Below are 17002 nucleotides of genomic sequence, written 5' to 3'. Positions count from 1 at the left end.
ACGTCGCTAGCGGAAGTGGTGTCACTTCCGGCTCCCGCCGCCTGCCGGGATCGAGGCGGAGCGGCGCGGGGGCTTCCGGCGGCTGAGGGGAGCGGAGCCGAGGCCCTGACGCCATGTCGACATCGCTGGGCTCCAACACCTACAACCGGCAGAACTGGGAGGACGCGGTGAGCCCGGGGGGCGACTGAGCAGAACCGGGGCGGGCCTTGGCCGGCGCGGCCCTCCGCTCCTGTAAGGGGGCGGGCAGGGCTGTAGGGCGAGGCGGCCCTCGGGCGGCCGGTAGCGCGGCGACCTGCCCGGGGGAGCTGTGTCCCACCGGTCCCCCCGTCCGGGAAGGGGCTGCCGCGGTTGTGGTTACCTAGGCCCTCCTTACGGGCAGCGCTGGCTGGAAAAGGCAGCGTGCTGCTGTGGGCGCCCCCCACCCCCCGGTCTCCCTGCCGGGTTTTGGGGTGTCTGGTAGCTGGGGAGGTTTCCCGGCAGCTGAGGGGGCTGAACTGGACCCGTCGTGTGCCCGAGGCTGCGTTCTTTAGAGTTGAGGCCTTTACTGGGTGGGCCCGGTGCAAACAATAGCTGCTGAGGCATATCGGGAGGGTGGTGTCATCTGCTGCAGTCAGGTCGCTGAATGGTTAAGGTCTCAAGAATATGCTGTTTGTTTTAAGTTTTACTTCAAACTGGAATAGCTAGCAGGTCGTGGTTCTTTCATAATAGGGGCCTTGGGTTGTGGCTTGTAGCTATCCCAGTGTTTCTTTCTGAGCGAGTGTTTTTGCATCTTTCAGACAGTCTGATTAGTTTAACTCAGTTGCGTTACTACAGGGAATAATTTGAATGCTGTTGCGATGATAGAGTTTGTTGCAAATTCCTGATTTTCTTTTTTCTTGCTCTATTCAGGACTTCCCTATTCTGTGCCAGACATGTCTTGGAGAAAACCCGTATATTCGAATGGTATGTGCCTGTTTGACCATGCAGTCCTTTCCTCTCTGTTGGTCCCAGAACTGCTGGGTTTCAGGGACTAAAATAAGCCTGGTTACAGGAGGAGATGCTGAGGTGCACGTGCACTCCTAATTAGTGGGTTCTGCACAACAGGATTTGGTTCCGGCCATTGTTGGTATGTGATGTCATGGCAATAGGTATGCGATTTAAGAATAAATCAGTTAAAAAGGAGAGGAAGATACAGTCCGGTGTCTAGAGTGCAGGAAATACTAGAAAACAAAGCTTTGGTACTGATAAATCATGTGACATGGAAAACAGTGAAACAACTGCTGAAATATTAAATAGCTTAGCACAATTTTTAAAATGTGCAGGACATGCGCCTGTGAAAAATGAGTTAAAACTGTCTCATGAAGGCTGCCTGACCGTAATTTAAATCCTTGTTTGTTTACCTTGGTTTCCTCTGTGCAGGATGAGTCAGTCCCATTATATTGCTTTTCTCTGTGTTCAGTCTGGTTGTGTATGACCTACATTTACATTATCTTTCCTTCACATTTCTATTCCACCAAGTTTGCTGAGAGAGATGATGACACTTTTGTGAAACATAACCCTACTGCCAGTACAGATGATACTTAAAAACCTGCTTATTTTCACGTAACATCATCTTTGCTTAAAGATAGCTATTAATACTCCATTTCATTCTCGCGTTTCGTTAGTATGTGAGGTGGGACTTACAATACTGTGTTTTTAATGGATGTTTCTGAAACAAAACTGGATTGAGAGTTTTCTAGGATTTTTTTTTTTTTTTGTCCTGTTGACCTGCTAAGGTGTAAGCCCAAAACCCAGCGGTGGGTGAGTCTAAATGCAGCATAATTAGAAAAAAACACTGTGCTATAACATCAGTTATATGTTTCATGTTGAATTAATGATATTTCATATTTTCTTTTATTGTTTTTTATTATATTTCAGACCAAAGAAAAATATGGAAAAGAATGCAAGGTATGTTTGTTTTCTTTTGAAGAATGAATGTCTAAATTGGCACACATCTAGGAATATTAAATATTAACGTTAAAAAAGTCCTGTCGGCTTCAAAAAATCTGGGTTAAGAACTTAAAATGTTTATGTAACTGCATACATTTTTAGGTCAGTCTACTGTGCGTTTTGTTAGACAAAGTCTTTAATAAAATTATTGAAGACTGTTCAGACAGACTTAGGATTTGCTCATGTTTATCAGAATTAGGTTTTACTAATATTGTTGTACTATATTTGAAGGTATTTCAGCATTTTAAGTGATCTCATATTTTCTCTTGCAAGTTTGTTTTTACTCGTAAGTGGTGCATAAATAACTGGAGTTTAGGTTTTGCTATGATTATGTTATTCATGGCTAGGTGATGATTTGTGTTAGCTGTCTGAGAAATAAGCCACATGTATTTCTGGGAGAGCAAGAAGTATTTAGTGTGGTCTTGACTGAGGGAAATTAAAGAGGTTTTTTGCCCCTTTTGTCAATTGTCATCTGAGGTAGGGAAAAGGTATGGGTTGAAATCTTGCTTCCCCTCCTTAAACCGTACATGCAGGGGAAGCAGATGCATCATTCCACTGGGTAAGATAGAGACCAGCAGCCGCCTTCTGAACCAGAAGTCTCATAACCTCTCACTGGGCTTGCTGCTATGCTGGTGACCGATTTACAAATAATTGGTAATTTATCTCCAATAGCTCTATACTGACATCTCCTGGAATGAAGAAGAATTTCTTTGAGTAGATCTGCTTTCAGCATTCGGGCTATTGTAATAAATAAAAAAACCCCAACAACAAGAAAAAAACCTTCCTAAAACTTTCTTATGTCAAAGTAAGGCACCAAATAGAAACAAATATTTCTTGAGGTTTGAATCTTAGCACTAAGATGAAGAAGTTGTATTTATGGGTTAAAGAGATTAGATGTGTTTGGACTTCAAGTTTCCTGCAAGAACCAGAACAGTAACTTCATTGCTGTGTGATAGTGATACAAGTGTCAACTTTCTGTGTTTCAGATTTGTGCCAGGCCTTTCACAGTATTCCGCTGGTGCCCTGGTGTTCGTATGCGTTTCAAGAAAACAGAAGTATGCCAGACATGCAGCAAGCTGAAGAACGTCTGTCAAACCTGTCTGCTTGACCTGGAATATGGTACGTACCAAAAAATGTAAACTAACAGAAGAAGCTGGTCTGCTTGCCTCTGAAGTGGAGGTTGGTGGAATGTCTTTAAATGTGTGCATGTAATTGGCACGGTTGTCTCCGGACAGTCTTTGAGAAGAACAAGTATCGATGATCATACCTTTTCTGAGGTTCAGGGGCAGCGTGGTATACCTGAGCAGTAGATGAGTTATCTATGGCTAATGCAGGTTGCAGTAACTATTTGTGCTCTTTCAGCTTGTGCTTCATATGGATTTGTTGAGGTTTTTTTGGTTGTGGTTTTTTTTTTTTTTTTTTGGTTCGTTCTAGGTTTGCCTATTCAAGTCCGGGATGCAGGACTTTCCCTTAAGGATGAAATGCCGAAGTCTGACGTCAATAAAGAGTACTACACCCAGAACATGGAACGAGAGGTAAAAAAGTGTAGTTATAATTGTGCTCTCTGTGTGTGGGTGTGTATAGGGGAGGAATGACCTAGCTTGTCTTAAAATCATTTGCTTGCTCTGATTCTGTGCATTAGTTTTCAATGTTGATATATGCATAATTATTTGTGTTTGAACTACTGTTTAGATATCCAATTCTGATGGCACTAGACCAGTTGGTGCGCTAGGAAAAGCTACTTCTACCAGCGACATGCTGCTGAAGCTGGCTCGGACCACTCCTTACTATAAACGTAACCGTCCTCACATCTGTTCCTTCTGGGTAAAAGGAGAATGCAAGAGAGGAGAAGAGTGTCCCTACAGGTACAGATACAGCTTGAACGGTTAATCTGTTCACTGTGGTCAGATACGGCTCCCCTTGGGGTTTGAAGAACAGGAAATGCTGCAGTGGACAGGAGACGCAACACTGTGACTGGGGTCAGCGTGAAACTTGCATTCAGTTGGCACTCAGCGCCAGTGAATGAATCTTTGTTGTGGCAAGTTCGTTTGTGAGGAATTAGCTGAGTGGTCTTGTCATGTTTTGCTGAAGCAGTGATTGCAGCTCTGCTCTTGCATAGTTCATTTTTTTCCCTTCATGGCATCAGTCCCCTCAATCAGAGATCTTTGTATTTGAACAAGAGGCCATTTGAAATCCAGCTCTTGTATTTTGTAGTGTTGAATGCTGAGCTGTCAGAAGTGCCATTCATTCAGAACTCGAGGCAGTCGTGGCTGCAATTTAAGTTCTCAGGCATTTTTGTTCCATTTTGGCATGTTTATGTGAACAGGGTTAAGGGTATAAGTGACCAGAGGCCTTTAGAAGGGAAGGTAGCAGTTGTAGTCATTTTAATCTGATTCACCTGTGACTGGAGTTATGAAACGCTTTATCTGCTGAACCTTAGACACGAGAAACCTACAGATCCAGACGATCCTCTGGCTGATCAGAACATCAAAGATCGTTACTATGGAATTAATGATCCTGTGGCTGATAAACTTCTGAAACGAGCATCAACCATGCCTCGTCTAGACCCCCCTGATGACAAGACTATTACTACACTGTATGTTGGAGGGCTTGGAGATACTATCACTGAATCAGATCTCAGGTGTGTTGGTGAATTTGTATTGCTCTTGCCTTTTTATTTGATGCTTTGATTACTGCTCATCTTGAAGTGAGGAAGTCTCTCTTGTAAGGGAAAAAAATAAATCTGGTTTTCAGTTTTCCTTAATGGAGAACTGCTTGGTGGGCAAATGCAGAGGAGTGCCAGCTTGCTGGAGAACAGATAAACAGGCACATTTCAAATGCTTTGAGTAAAATTGCTCTCTTTAAAGATGAGTCATCCTTCTGAGCTGTTGGGGATACTGTGTTACGCTTTTTACAAGAAAGTCCCATAGCTTCTCTCTAGCTAGCTGCTGAGAAAAGCTGATGCAGAGTTTTTATTGCTCCATAATTGCACAGCGGGGCAAGAGACTTGATTTCTAACGGTTAGTCTGAACTGGTGATGGAGAAAAGAAAGGATCTGAGTGTATGTATTTCAGCACATTATGAGGTTCTGCGGCTAGGAGGAGTGGGGTTTCATAATAATTTTTTTCCCCCACAGAAATCACTTCTACCAGTTTGGGGAGATTCGGACGATAACTGTAGTGCAGAGGCAACAGTGTGCTTTCATCCAGTTTGCCACTCGGCAAGCTGCAGAAGTGGCTGCTGAGAAATCCTTCAACAAACTGATTGTCAACGGTCGCAGGCTCAATGTCAAATGGGGAAGGTGAGTGTGGGAGGAGGAAGCCTTGTGAATACTGCCACAAGATTCTTCACGCGGTTTATGCAGTCTTGGTGAGCAGGATTGGATATTAAGTTGGAGTAGATACTGGTTTGGTAAATAGTTTGGGTCCTCTTACAGTTTGGTTTTCTTTCAGCAGTGGGATCTGAGTTGGAGATTACACAAATTGCACATATTGTGTAAGGGATTTCCTGGTTGAGAGTTATGGATGAGTTTCTGTAGTTTTGCTTCTAATCCATCTCCTGTAAGCACCGTTTGCACACTTTGTACCAGCTGTCTCTGATGTTCTGTGAATTTTTCATCTTCAACCTGAAACAATGGATCTGGATTAGATAATGTGACGCTATTGTGGTGTGAATATCTGCTTCTCCTGCTTCTTCTTACCCTTGTTCTCAAACTTTTGTCTGGCTTTTAGGTCCCAGGCAGCAAGAGGAAAAGAAAAGGACAAGGAAGGTACTACAGAATCTGGGATAAAGCTGGAGCCAGTTCCAGGACTTCCCGGAGGTAAGGGAGTTGTTTTCATCTCTGAAACACATCATGCTGACCTGCTTCCATGAGAGAGGCTGGTGTTAAACCTCTGAGACCAGTAACAGAGTTCAGGGTGGTAGAGGCACTGGTGAGCCCAGAGCAGGCAGTTACAGTAGGTTTGCAGTGGATCCAACTAGGGTGGGAGGGGAGCTCTGTCTAGAAGAAATTCTTGATGAAAAGAGAATGATGTGATGAGTGAAAAGTTAAAGCTGAGTTAAAGTTACTTAGGTCCGAGATTGGCAATCCATGCTTTTCAAGGCTTGGTTAATCCTCCACTGAGCATTGTATGATGGAAAAAGCAAAGCTGGTTTTGGGTGAAGAAAAATGGTGACTGTTCTGAAGTTTCAGTGCGGTCCTGCTTCTTGCTCCGGTTCAGATGTGTAATAGTAGCAGCAGTTTGCCCTTGTGGAAGAGCTGATTGCGCCTCCTCTCTGAAGGCAGAGACTTCTGCATATCTCGACTGAGAGATTTTCTGTAACCACCGTGTACTTTTTCTGCAGCTCTCCCCCCTCCTCCAGCTGCGGAAGAGGAAGCTTCTGCAAATTACTTCAACCTACCTCCAAGTGGCCCTCCAGCCGTGGTTAACATTGCCTTGCCACCTCCTCCTGGCATCGCTCCACCACCACCTCCAGGTACTTGTGTTTCCCCTGCAAGTGGGGGTGTCTGACTTGGCATTAGACGATGTAGTCCCCCTTGCTCGACTGCGCTGTAGCACTGATGCGTGCCCTGAGTTGATTTTCCTCATCCCTGATCATACAATGTAAACCGATCATCTAAAATGAGCTGTCAGCACAGTTTAATTAAACTGAGCTGCCTGTTGTGGTATGTAGTCACTTGCAAATTCTCGGGCATGTCAGACATCCCTGTTACTGGTACTGAGACCTACTCAGTGCTTTTGTTGGCTGTGTAAATGCCACCTTAACCTGAACTTCGAAGGGTAATTCTGCAGCTGGTTGAATGCCACCCTGTGTTTGGCTGTGTGTATATATCTATCCAGAGACCCTTTTTTTATGGGATGTCAGACTCTTGTGGATGTGTTTTGCTTTGCTCCACGGTTGAGTGGAAAGCATTTAGATTGGCATTACAGTCCCCCCACCAGGTTTTATCTGTGAGTAAGCATGTGTGTTGGGTAAGGATGGCCAGCAGTTGTACTGGAAAGAGGGAGAGGAGTTGGGGGATTTCAGAAATCATGGAGAACGTGCACCTTTTGAAGACACAGCTGTAAGCCAGCTGTTTTCTGTTCCTAGTTTCAAGCAGTAGTACACTTGCATTGGTTGTTCTGTTGTTTTGTCTGAAGCTGCCAACTTTGTTTCTGCAGGTTTTGGACCACATATGTTCCACGCCATGGGCCCCCCACCTCCCTTCATGAGAGCCCCAGGCCCCATTCACTACCCGTCTCAAGATCCCCAGAGGATGGGTGCCCACGCGGGAAAGCACAGCAGCCCCTAGCACGTCGTGCCACCCTCATCATTTAAGTAAATGCTATTTTCTAGTTACCATGGTAGCGCCATATGTTGAGCTGTGGGTGAGCTAGAGAAGCCTTATTTTCCTGCTTGCAGACACTGGGCGAGCTGAGCTTTGTGTCTCCGCTAGCTAATTGGATTGTTGATACATCCCAGATCTTTCATTTAGTGTTGGGGGGTGGGGGGGTGGGGGGTAGACAGAAGGGCTGTTGGGGGCTCTGTGGATCAGGTCTACCAGAATTACAGTGCTATCGGTGTACCCCGTTCACACACTTTTGAAATAAACGTCTGGAAAAACAAAACCAAACCCTTTTAAGCCCATTTGATATCCTCAGTCTGAACACTATGGACTATTTAAATGTAGCCAGAGACTCTTCTCTGTCAGGAAACTAATGACTTATTATTCTAATGAGGTATTAAACCAGGCCTGAATAAGAGCTGAAAAACAAGCTTATCAGATGTGCCAAACCCATGGCTTTGCCTTACTATTGCCACAGAATTTTCCTCCCTCCTTTTTCCTGACTTCTTGCTTAAAAAAAACCCAAAAAACAAAACCTTTTTTGATGCTTCACTTCTAATCCTGCACATCCTGAGCAAGATAAGTGTTACATGCGAGCAGCCCCTGGGTAGTGCAGGCGTGGTGTGGAGTGACCTGTTTTAGCCTGGTGAAGGCCCCCTCGGTGGCCCCCAGAGGCTGGGCTTGTGTTGCTGACAGCTGCAGGGGGAGGACATGGTGCAGCTACAAGCTTGTCCAGGGTATATTTGGACCGTGATTGGGGCTTTCAGGGTCTGTGGATACAGTCTCTTCTTAAACTGTGAGATGGATCCTACTTCATCCTGCTTTGATAAGACATGAAACTTTTCTTTCTGTGCTCCAACTAGAGTGTTTGCCCAGGAGCAACTGTGTCCTGCATGGAGCCTGCCGTTGAGTAAGATGTATGTACACGTGGCTGGAGGATTTTAAGTTTACCTGTATGTCGGCTGCTTTCACATAATGGATCTGTGGACATCTTTCTGTAAAGCAAAACATGATGGGACCTGTTCTGAAGCCTCATTTGCTTGTTTTTTAAAAAAATACATTAAAATATTTGAATTTTTCAACACTTTGCTTAGACCCTGCTTCCTGGAGCACAGTGTCTGAGGGCTTTGAGTTTTATTTGGCTGCTGACAAAGCTAAGGTGCAGAGTGAGCAAGGACAGCGGGTCCGCTTTTAGTTCTATGTGCTGTCCTGTACCAAGCCACAGGGTCCCACTGATGCTGCCAGCCCTGCCAGGCTGTTGGAGGTGGCATAGCACACTTGGCACCAGGGGCACGGCTGGCAGGTAGGTTGGGTTTCTCTGGAGAAAGAGCTGGGCTTTGGGCACAGGTAATTAGTTTAGTTTTCATCAGGTAAGAGCCATCCCAGGGCAGTGTTGGAGGACAGGCAGAGGCCTGCTGGTGGATTGGGGAGGGATGCAGCGTTTGTCACTGCTCTGGCTCTTTGTCTCTGCAGTTGGGGCCTGTTGATGCTGTGCAGACATCTCAAATGCAAGCAGGCTTTACATTATCAGAATTTATTTATTATTTCCAGCCAGGTCCCCAAGGGTTCTTCAGCTGATGGACAAAGGAGGATGGAGGTGGGTTTGGAACAGGACGGCAGCTGAGCATCATAAATTCTTAATGTTTAAGGAACAGACCTTTTTTCTTTCTATTTGGTTGTCCCCTCCTGCTTCTGTGGGAAGAACAGAGCAATGAAAGTTTCCTGCCTGAACGGTGTGTTGTGGCAGCAGAACCCCTGTGTGGGATTTCCTCTGCACATTTGTCTGCACAGCATTACAAATACACTTCGCAAGTGAGGCAGCTGTTAACTGCATTTTTACCACAAAATTTACTTGCCCGGTTTAACCACAGTGGTGGGAAAAGAAACTTTTATCCTGATGCTCCTGCTTTTGCAAGATTAAATAAGGGTAACATTAAGAACGTGACAAAAGCAATTGTAGGAAGTTAGAGATTTTTGTTCGTGGTTAGCAGGGGTTTCCAGATGTTCCGATGACTGTCCTACGGACTGTTGTTAGCTGCATGTCCTACTGTGTGTCACTGCTGAAAACTTCTGTGTACTCAAATCCTCACTGCTGATTTTTGCATTCACAGTGAAGCCCGTGTTTGCTCTAGAGTCAGGTCTGTGCTGCTTTTCCTTCCCACTGATGTTGAAGTTGCCAGAATACCCCAGCAGTATCTTTTGTACTGATGCAATTTTGCGGTGCGGCAGGTCCAGGCGGGGCCTGATTCTTACTGACCAACTACATGAAGCGAATCTGGCACAAGCCAATCGAAGGGCTTAGGTGCTTAAGCAAGGCATGCAAATAGCAGTAGGAAAGGGAAAATAACAGCTGCCAAGTGCTAGCCAGTAGCTTGTGGAAAATAGGGCACAAGTTTCCAACTCCCAGTGTTCCCCTCCCATCTATCCTGGCTGTGCTGTACAGAGGTTGGTAAACAGGCAGATGCCCAGTTCATCGTTCGTTTTTGTTGTCCAGCCAAGCTCAAGGTAACTGCTTTTAACATGCCAATGCCTCTGATAACTTGTTTTGCTCGTGTTCTTCAATTATCACCTCCTCTCGCCATCCTGACTGGAATGACAGGTGTAGAGTTGTCCTGAAGATGGAATTTCTCTGCAAAGGCACCAGCTGTCAGTGAAGAAGCAGCGAGACAGCTTGGTGCGTTGCAGCTGGTGGTCCTGCCATTTTCCGTGAGGCAGGGAAGAAGACAGGCTGTACAGGATGTTTTGTACGGGAGCTTACGGGGATCTGCTTGCATTAACAACGAGAACTTGGCTGGTTAGCTTAGCACTAAATGCCCTTGTGACAATGGCTGGTACGAGGGGGATTCAAAATGATCCCAGACTTGAGCGTGTTCAAATCCCGTTGAAGAAGATGACAACCCGAGACCACTAGCTTAGCTTTCACGAGAAATACTTACTCCCCTCTCCTCTACCGTGCGAAGTATGTTTGAGTCTAGCGAGAAAAGCAGCCGTGGCAATGGGGAAGGGAGCGCACGTACTACAGCTCATCGCTCTCTGGTAGAATCCGCACCCAGCCTTGCGGCACTCTGTTGAAGTTGGGTCTGTGGGAAATCACCTCCAGAGCGCTCAGGTTATCCAGTTCCACGGCAGGCACAGAGAACAGGTCGCTGACCAATGCTCTGTCAAATGGGATGGGATTCCTGTGGGACGAGAAAAAGCAGACTGAGCGTGTTGCAAGGAGAGGTTGTGCATGTAGTAAAGGTGGTGGAAGAAGCAGGTCTGGATTTCCTAACTCTGAGCCCAGCAGCAACCTAGCAATGCCTGTAGCAAATGACAACCCTCCTTTTCCTCCCCAGGATGCCATTAGAGCCTCTGCTAGCCCAGCGAGGTGCTTCTCTTGTACAGAGCCAACCTCAACTCGAGCTTTGGCGGGCCTGGAGAGTCGGGTTTGGTGCCTGAGCGTCAGTGGCTGTGCAGGGGAGGGAGGAAGTGTGCTGTTACCTTTACCGTAGTCTCTCTTGATGGGTTCTGCCAACAGCAGTAGAGATGTGTAGATGAAAGGGGTTAGCTTAAGAGAGCAGGTGATGGTGACAAAGCCCCTGCTCTTTAGAAAGTGAGTTGTCTACAGCTAATATGTTCTGTAGAGTACTGAGGCTGATAGGGCTGCCTCCTGATCACTCTAGCACATGTGCAGGCAAATGTCTTTCTCCTGGCCCTCGCTCCAGTCTGCCTTTTGGGACAGCTTCTCTTGAACTATGACTAACAGGAGGAGCAGTGCGGGGGCAAGAGCTGTCATCCTTTTCTGGAGAAATGTGGAAAGGGACTGGGGAAGAGAGTGCCCGCCCCCGAAAAGCCAAGAATGTTGGTTTTGGAGCAGCACATGGAGGCTGAGCTATCAATGAGGCATAGCTGGGAATGTTTGCTTTGGGAAGCGCTGCTCGCACATGAGTAACGTGGCACTGTTTTGCAACAGAGGAGAAATAAGAGGGGGGAAGGTAAATGAGAGACGTTTGTTCCGGAAACTTTCTCCCTTTTGGGAAAAGACAGTGCCTTTCACAAAGCTTGGTTTTCACTCTCTCTTAAGGCAGCACACCTTAGCAAGGTGGCCAAAGGTCTTTGCATCGTAGCCTGAATGTTTAAAGTTGGGAATAAATGTCTGCTTTAACACAGTTGCTGTTGAGATGGTGAACTTGCCCTTGCCCTGTGACCCGTGTGAGCTGTGCAGGGATTCACCTAGCTTTAGGCAAGACCACTGGCTTCTCGCTAGCTGATTTGTTCCAAAAAGCTTGTTTTTCTGCAGTTTGGTATTTGATGAACTGAGAAGTGATTTAAAAGCCAACAGCTTGGAAGATTGTGAAAAGCCCAGTCAAAAGCAGATTGGCTCTCTGAATCTTCATGCCTCAGTGAAGAATTAGAGGAGGTGGCAAGAGGCTTGGTGTTAAATTAGCATCCATCTGTATTAAGTAACAGTTCAAGACTTTAAATAGAAAGGCAACATGTGAGAGGGGAGAAATGGTACGGGGTAAAGCATTATTCAGAAACATGCCCTTGCTTCAGTCCCTGTCCATAAATAAATGCTGAGGCGGGAACATGGCTAAATGTTGAAAGAAGAGAGCCAAGTGTCTGCAGCAGCTCCTTGTTCTCCCACTACAGCACCTCCTCGGATGTTACTGCTCCAGGAAAGCTCGAGATGGCTGAGTAACTGGGAAGGAGACCCTGAGGGAATGCTAACGCAGCCCCTTTGCTTCTCCACGCTTGTCCGTGGCTGCCCATGGCTTCTTGTCCCTTCTGTTAACCTTGTCTCCCTCAGCTCCGCTCCAGTGCAAAGCAGTGCTCTGCCACGCTTTCACTGGTGTGGAAGGGGAAACACAGGGGGGCTGAGTGTGCAGCAGCCTTGTGCTGTGCACCTTGCCAGGTCCCATGGCAAAGCCCTAGGGCTGAGCGAGAGGAGAGCAGCAAAGGGACGGTGGCAGCATCATCTCAGCTCTGCTGGCGGTGGAGCTGATCTCTGCCCTTTGGGGACACAGTTCCCGTGCAGAGGGGTTGTAGTCCCCTGCAGCCCTTTCTGCCAAGTGTTCAAAGCGCAGCAGTCATCTCCCCTGTGCCTCAAATCCAACCCTGGTGTGGGCTCAGGAAAGCTGCCATCTGCAGAGGCACAGCACCGTGGCAGATGGTCTGATGGGGATCAGTGCTGTGTCCTGGTAGGGAGCACCAGTGGGAGCCTGGCTCCTGGAAGGTGACTTTGGCCAGGCCACTGAGGCTAACATACTTTCATCCTCATGAAAGAGGCTTTCAGTGAGGAGGAGAGCCAGAACCTTGGTTTGTAGATTCCCTGGGATGATGTTCAGCTTCAAAGTTCAGTTCTTACTATTCTACCTTGGGCTGCTGGTGCTTTCCTACCGCCAGATCTCCATCTCCTGAATCCCCACCAAACACCTTTCCAGAGTGAAGATTTTCCTTGGCAGTCTCTGTTCCCAGCCTCGCCCCCAGTGTAATTTGGAGGTGTGCAGGGTGCGGATCTTGCCAGGCTGAGCCACCAGAAATGGGCCTGGAGACTTCAATTTCGAGCAGGTGTTCGGAAGGAATCTGGTGACCTCTTAGCATCTTGTGGGAAGATTAACCTTACACCCCCACCACTTCCAGCAGCTGCTTGGATACCTTAAGGAATTTAGAAGAGAGACTTGGCAGTGTCTGTGCCATTCCTCCACCCAGCCCAGAGCTGAGCATGACTGGGAACAGCAGCGATTCCTTCTCCAGGACCACATGCGTGAGAATTAGTCCTCCCAAATTTCAGCCATCATACCTGAGGCTACCCCGTGAGACCAAGCTGCTTAAGGCTGTGCAAGCCCAGTGGTGGAGCTGAGAGGAGATCTGGGGAGCTGCTGGAGGCAGGAACCTTTGCAGAGGAGCCATGGAGGAGCTCCTGAGCAGGAAAAGAGCAACCTGAGCCCTTGCTGCTCCCCCGTGGTGTAGAAAGAGGGCATGGACCATTGCATTTCCCTGGCACAATGGTAGGTGTTTCTTGAAGCTGAAGGACTTGGCCAAGGGATGGACAGGTTGGTGGTGCCTGCACCTCGGCCAGCATTACCTGTTGAAGCTCCTGAAGTCCCATGGAGAGGGTCTCACGGGCAACTGGTTCTTGCCATGCACAGTGTGGTCCTTGTCACCAAGAGCCTCGTGCCATGGGGAGCAGTAGCCCTTGGGGATGGCGGTGATGTTGAACTTCTCTGGGGGGACTTCTTTGAGGGGGCCCGAGTATCCTGTGGGGGGGAGAGGCGGTGTGGGCTGCTGTGGCTGCAGGTGGGCTGGGGCACCATCCCGAGCAGGGGAGAGGGGGCTGGGAACAGCCCTGCCTTTGTACAGCCACAGAGGACCTGCTGTTGGGGGCATGATTCCACATATATAACATAAATATATGTTATATATTTATATATATAAAAACTTTGGGGAAGGGTTTTGAGGAGGACCCCTCAGCAGGCAGCAGCTCACTGCCTCCAGCCCCACATTAGTGAGATTACAATGGTGTTGGCTTTGGGGTGTAGGCAGCATTTACCTGGGGCCAGAGCATCGGGGTTGAGGACTTTGCTCATCTGCAAGACTTTCTCTGTCTTCTTGGGCACTTCGGGGGGGCCGCCCTGGGGTGATGCTGCCACGTGGAGCTCAGAGTGATAGCTCTGCTGGCCCCCGGCATCCTCCCCTGCCTGTGGAGGGGACAGTCAGCAGGGCGCGGGGGTCTCCCCTGCCCCGGTCGGGACTCGGGAGGCTGTCAAAAGCACCTTGGAGCTTCCTCCACCTACTCACCGTCCACTCGTTTGCCGTTCCTTCTAGGTTGCCTTTCTCGGTGCGGTGTGAGCTACCTGCCCCCAGCCCTGGGAGCTGCAGGAGGTGAGGAGAGGGGTTAGCGGGTGCAGAGGGGGACTGGCACCCTTGCTCTTCGATGAATGCTGAACCTGATGCTTGCCCCTCTACACGCCCAGCCCACCAAGCCATCTCTGCTCTCCCTTTGCCTCAGTATAGCGGGCAGCTGAGCATGGCTGCCCTGCTGAGAGACTCCCAGCCCCACGAGGAATCGCTTCCCTGCAAAGGCTGCGAGAGCTGGGAAAGGGCTGTGCTGCTCAGAGACAGGGGATGAGCCGCAGACCCACCTCCCTATAGTTGCTGGGATGCTCAAAGACGAAGCGCTGCATCCGCCTCTGGCGCTCCTGGAAGAGCTGGGAGCCACGGTTGTTCCGCAGGGAGAGCTCCTCAATCATCAGGTCCTGCGGCGTGCTCACCTTCTTGCCCAGGTCCAGCCGGGGGGCTGGGGAGGCTGGGGGAGAGCACAGCTGCAGCTGAGGCTGCTGCAGCGCTGGGGCCCCCCGTGCCCAGCTCAAGGATGGCGTGTCCCCTCGCTGGGGTCCCTGTCACGCACATTGACCATACGCCCATGCCGGGAGCTGCCCCAGGGACCAGTGTTTCCTTGGTGGGGAACTGTTGGGGAGTTATCTCGGTTCCAGAGGCTCAAACAGCCTCTTCTGCCCCTGTGCATGGACCCCTTCAGCCTTCAACACACAATTGCCACCCCTTGGGGCTGTACTGCAAGAGGGGACCAAGAAAGCAGGCAGCTTGGTCCTGGAGAGCGGGGCCAGTGGCTTCAACCAGAGCTGGGTCTGGGCCCTAGGCAGGGGGGACAGTGCTGCCCTGGGACCGGTGGCACCCCTGGCCCTCCTTACCGTGTTCGGGGCCCGGTCTCATGATGGTCATCACTTGCTGCCACGCTCCTGGGGCAGCTCTGCGGGAGGGGGACGGATCCTGCACAGCTGGAAGAGAGAGGCAGCCCCGGGGTGACACCAAGCATGGGGATGCATCAGCCCCAGGCATGCCACGGGGAGAGGCCAGGCTTCATCTGAGCATCTCCCCTAGGCAGCATCATCCCTGAACACCTCCCCTGGCCAGCATCATCCCTGCACTACTCTCCATTCCCTTCAATAGATGTAGGGAAACATCCAAAGCATGCCACCCCTCAGCCCCTGCTTGTCGTCTTTCCTCTCTGCCTTTCTTTAGGGCAGGAAATGTCCTCAGCTCTGCCCTTGCCTGCAGTGAGCTGGTGTCCTCATGTCCTGAGCACCCACTGCCTGCAACCTGCAGGGCGAGCGGGGGCCCTGGCTGCCCCCCACCAACACCTCCGCCTCAGCAGAGCTATTTTCAGCTGCTGGCCCCAAGGGTGCTGGAGCTGCAGCCCTGACCCTGCCAGGGAGCTGGCAAGCCTGGCCAGCAGTGAGATGGGGTGCAGGGCTGCGGGGCTGGGTTGCTCCTTTGCGGGGAGGCAGCTGGAGACCAGCCCTGGTCTGAACCCCCGGGGCTGCCCACCCGCAGCAGCACCTTTCCATTCGGCCAGGGTGTTCGGATCAGTACATGCGAGGAGCAGGGTGGTGGCTCAGCCCTGTTTGGTGCATCTGGCGTCCCTCAGGTGGGCTGATGCTGTGCAGCTTCCCCTAAGAGCCCTGTAGAGCAGCGGGTCCCCGCGGGGCTGCGGGTGCCTGGCACGCAGCTCCCTGCCAGCTCCAAGTTCAACATCAACCATCCGCACGGCAAGCCTGGGACCTGCGCCCTGTCCTTCCCTCAACCCCCTTCCAGGGAGACCTTACCCTGATCCCCATGGTGGCGATGTCCCTACCACCAAGGCTGGGACATCCCCAACCCCCGTGCACCCCCTCCACCTGCTGACCCCAACATGGGACCTCACCTCCCCTACCTGGCCAGGGGACACCCCAGACGCTGGGGACCGCAGATGCTCTCCTGCTGTGCTGGGGATGACGCCGAAGCCAAGCTGTGGCCACCAGTGCTTGGTGGCCCTGGCTGGCCCTCCGCGGCACCCCTCGGCTCCCTGCCGCTCGCCCCGACCCGTGCTGGGCTCCAGCCCAGATGCCAAAGTCCGGCCGTGGGACAGCAGTTATTTCTGGCTGAGAAAGGGGGCGGAGCAGGGCTGACCCTTAGGGACCAGGACACTGCCACCCCGGCATGGAGCAGGGCTGACTCTTGGGGACAGGGATGCTGTCACCCCGGCACGGAGCAGGGCTGACCCTTAGGGACCAGGACACTGCCACCCCGGCATGGAGCAGGGCTGACCCTTGGGGACCAGGACGCTGTCACCCCGGCATGGAGCAGGGCTGACCCTTGGGGACAGGGATGCTGTCATCCCGGCACGGAGCAGGGCTGACCCTTAGGGACCAGGACGCTGCCACCCCGGCATGGAGCAGGGCTGACCCTTGGGGACAGGGATGCTGTCACCCCAGCACGGAGCAGGGCTGACCCTTGGGGACAGGGATACTGCCACCCCGGCACGGAGCAGGGCTGACCCTTAGGGACCTGGACGCTGCCACCCCGGCACGGAGCAGGGCTGACCCTTGGGGACAGGGATGCTGTCACCCCGGCACGGAGCAGGGCTGACCCTTGGGGACAGGGATACTGCCACCCCGGCACGGAGCAGGGCTGACCCTTAGGGACCGGGACGCTGCCACCCCGGCACGGAGCAGGGCTGACCCTTGGGGACAGGGATACTGTCACCCCGGCACGGAGCAGGGCTGACCCTTGGGGACCGGAATGGTGGCTGTGCAGCAGCAGCAGGAGGTGGCCATGTACCACATGCACCCAGGCCACCTCGGGAACGGATCGGAGCCAGGGAGGCCAGGCTGGGTGGGATAGCGGCAGTTTATTTCTGAGCTGGGTATACAACTGTGTGGCGAAGGC

At 50.6% G+C, this 17002-nt stretch overlaps 2 protein-coding genes across 3 annotated transcripts; one reads left to right on the top strand and one right to left on the bottom strand.

Moving 5' to 3' along the window:
- Positions 1-78: 78 nt before the first annotated feature.
- RBM22 (RNA binding motif protein 22) lies at positions 79-8318 on the top strand. 2 transcript variants are annotated; one of them, XM_059825327.1, is made up of 12 exons: positions 79-167; positions 889-942; positions 1897-1926; positions 2955-3087; positions 3403-3503; positions 3661-3833; positions 4409-4609; positions 5105-5269; positions 5700-5788; positions 6313-6444; positions 7131-7287; positions 8158-8318. In XM_059825327.1, the coding sequence occupies exons 1-11, from the start codon at positions 114-116 to the stop codon at positions 7259-7261; spliced, it is 1263 nt and encodes a 420-aa protein (XP_059681310.1). In that variant the 5' UTR covers positions 79-113; the 3' UTR covers positions 7262-7287; positions 8158-8318. The 2 variants fall into 2 exon arrangements, with proteins under 2 accessions (XP_059681310.1, XP_059681309.1); XM_059825326.1 differs by lacking the exon at positions 8158-8318 and having other exon boundaries at positions 7131-7426.
- A 1992-nt stretch (positions 8319-10310) lies between these two features.
- On the bottom strand, positions 10311-15016 carry MYOZ3 (myozenin 3). The gene is made up of 6 exons (XM_059825552.1): positions 14986-15016; positions 14419-14582; positions 14075-14149; positions 13827-13974; positions 13362-13533; positions 10311-10473 (listed from the first exon to the last, which is right to left on the bottom strand). The coding sequence occupies exons 1-6, from the start codon at positions 15014-15016 to the stop codon at positions 10311-10313; spliced, it is 753 nt and encodes a 250-aa protein (XP_059681535.1).
- Positions 15017-17002: the final 1986 nt, after the last annotated feature.

This window comes from Gavia stellata, chromosome 16, assembly GCF_030936135.1.
Source record: "Gavia stellata isolate bGavSte3 chromosome 16, bGavSte3.hap2, whole genome shotgun sequence".
Lineage (NCBI taxonomy): Eukaryota > Metazoa > Chordata > Aves > Gaviiformes > Gaviidae > Gavia > Gavia stellata.
Note: the sequence above shows the minus strand (reverse complement) of the source record. Positions and strands in the feature narration are given on the sequence as shown.

Coding starts and splice junctions, on each gene's coding strand:
- MYOZ3 (XM_059825552.1), bottom strand. CDS start 15,016: ATGACCATCATGAGACCGGGCCCCGAACACG. Junction 14,150..14,418: donor ATCCCAGCAACTATAGGGAG/GTGGGTCTGCGG, acceptor CACCTCCTGCAG/CTCCCAGGGCTGGGGGCAGG. Junction 10,474..13,361: donor GACTTCAGGAGCTTCAACAG/GTAATGCTGGCC, acceptor CTCGTCCCACAG/GAATCCCATCCCATTTGACA.
- RBM22 (XM_059825327.1), top strand. CDS start 114: ATGTCGACATCGCTGGGCTCCAACACCTACAACCGGCAGAACTGGGAG. Junction 3,504..3,660: donor CCCAGAACATGGAACGAGAG/GTAAAAAAGTGT, acceptor ACTACTGTTTAG/ATATCCAATTCTGATGGCAC. Junction 3,834..4,408: donor GGAGAAGAGTGTCCCTACAG/GTACAGATACAG, acceptor GCTGAACCTTAG/ACACGAGAAACCTACAGATC.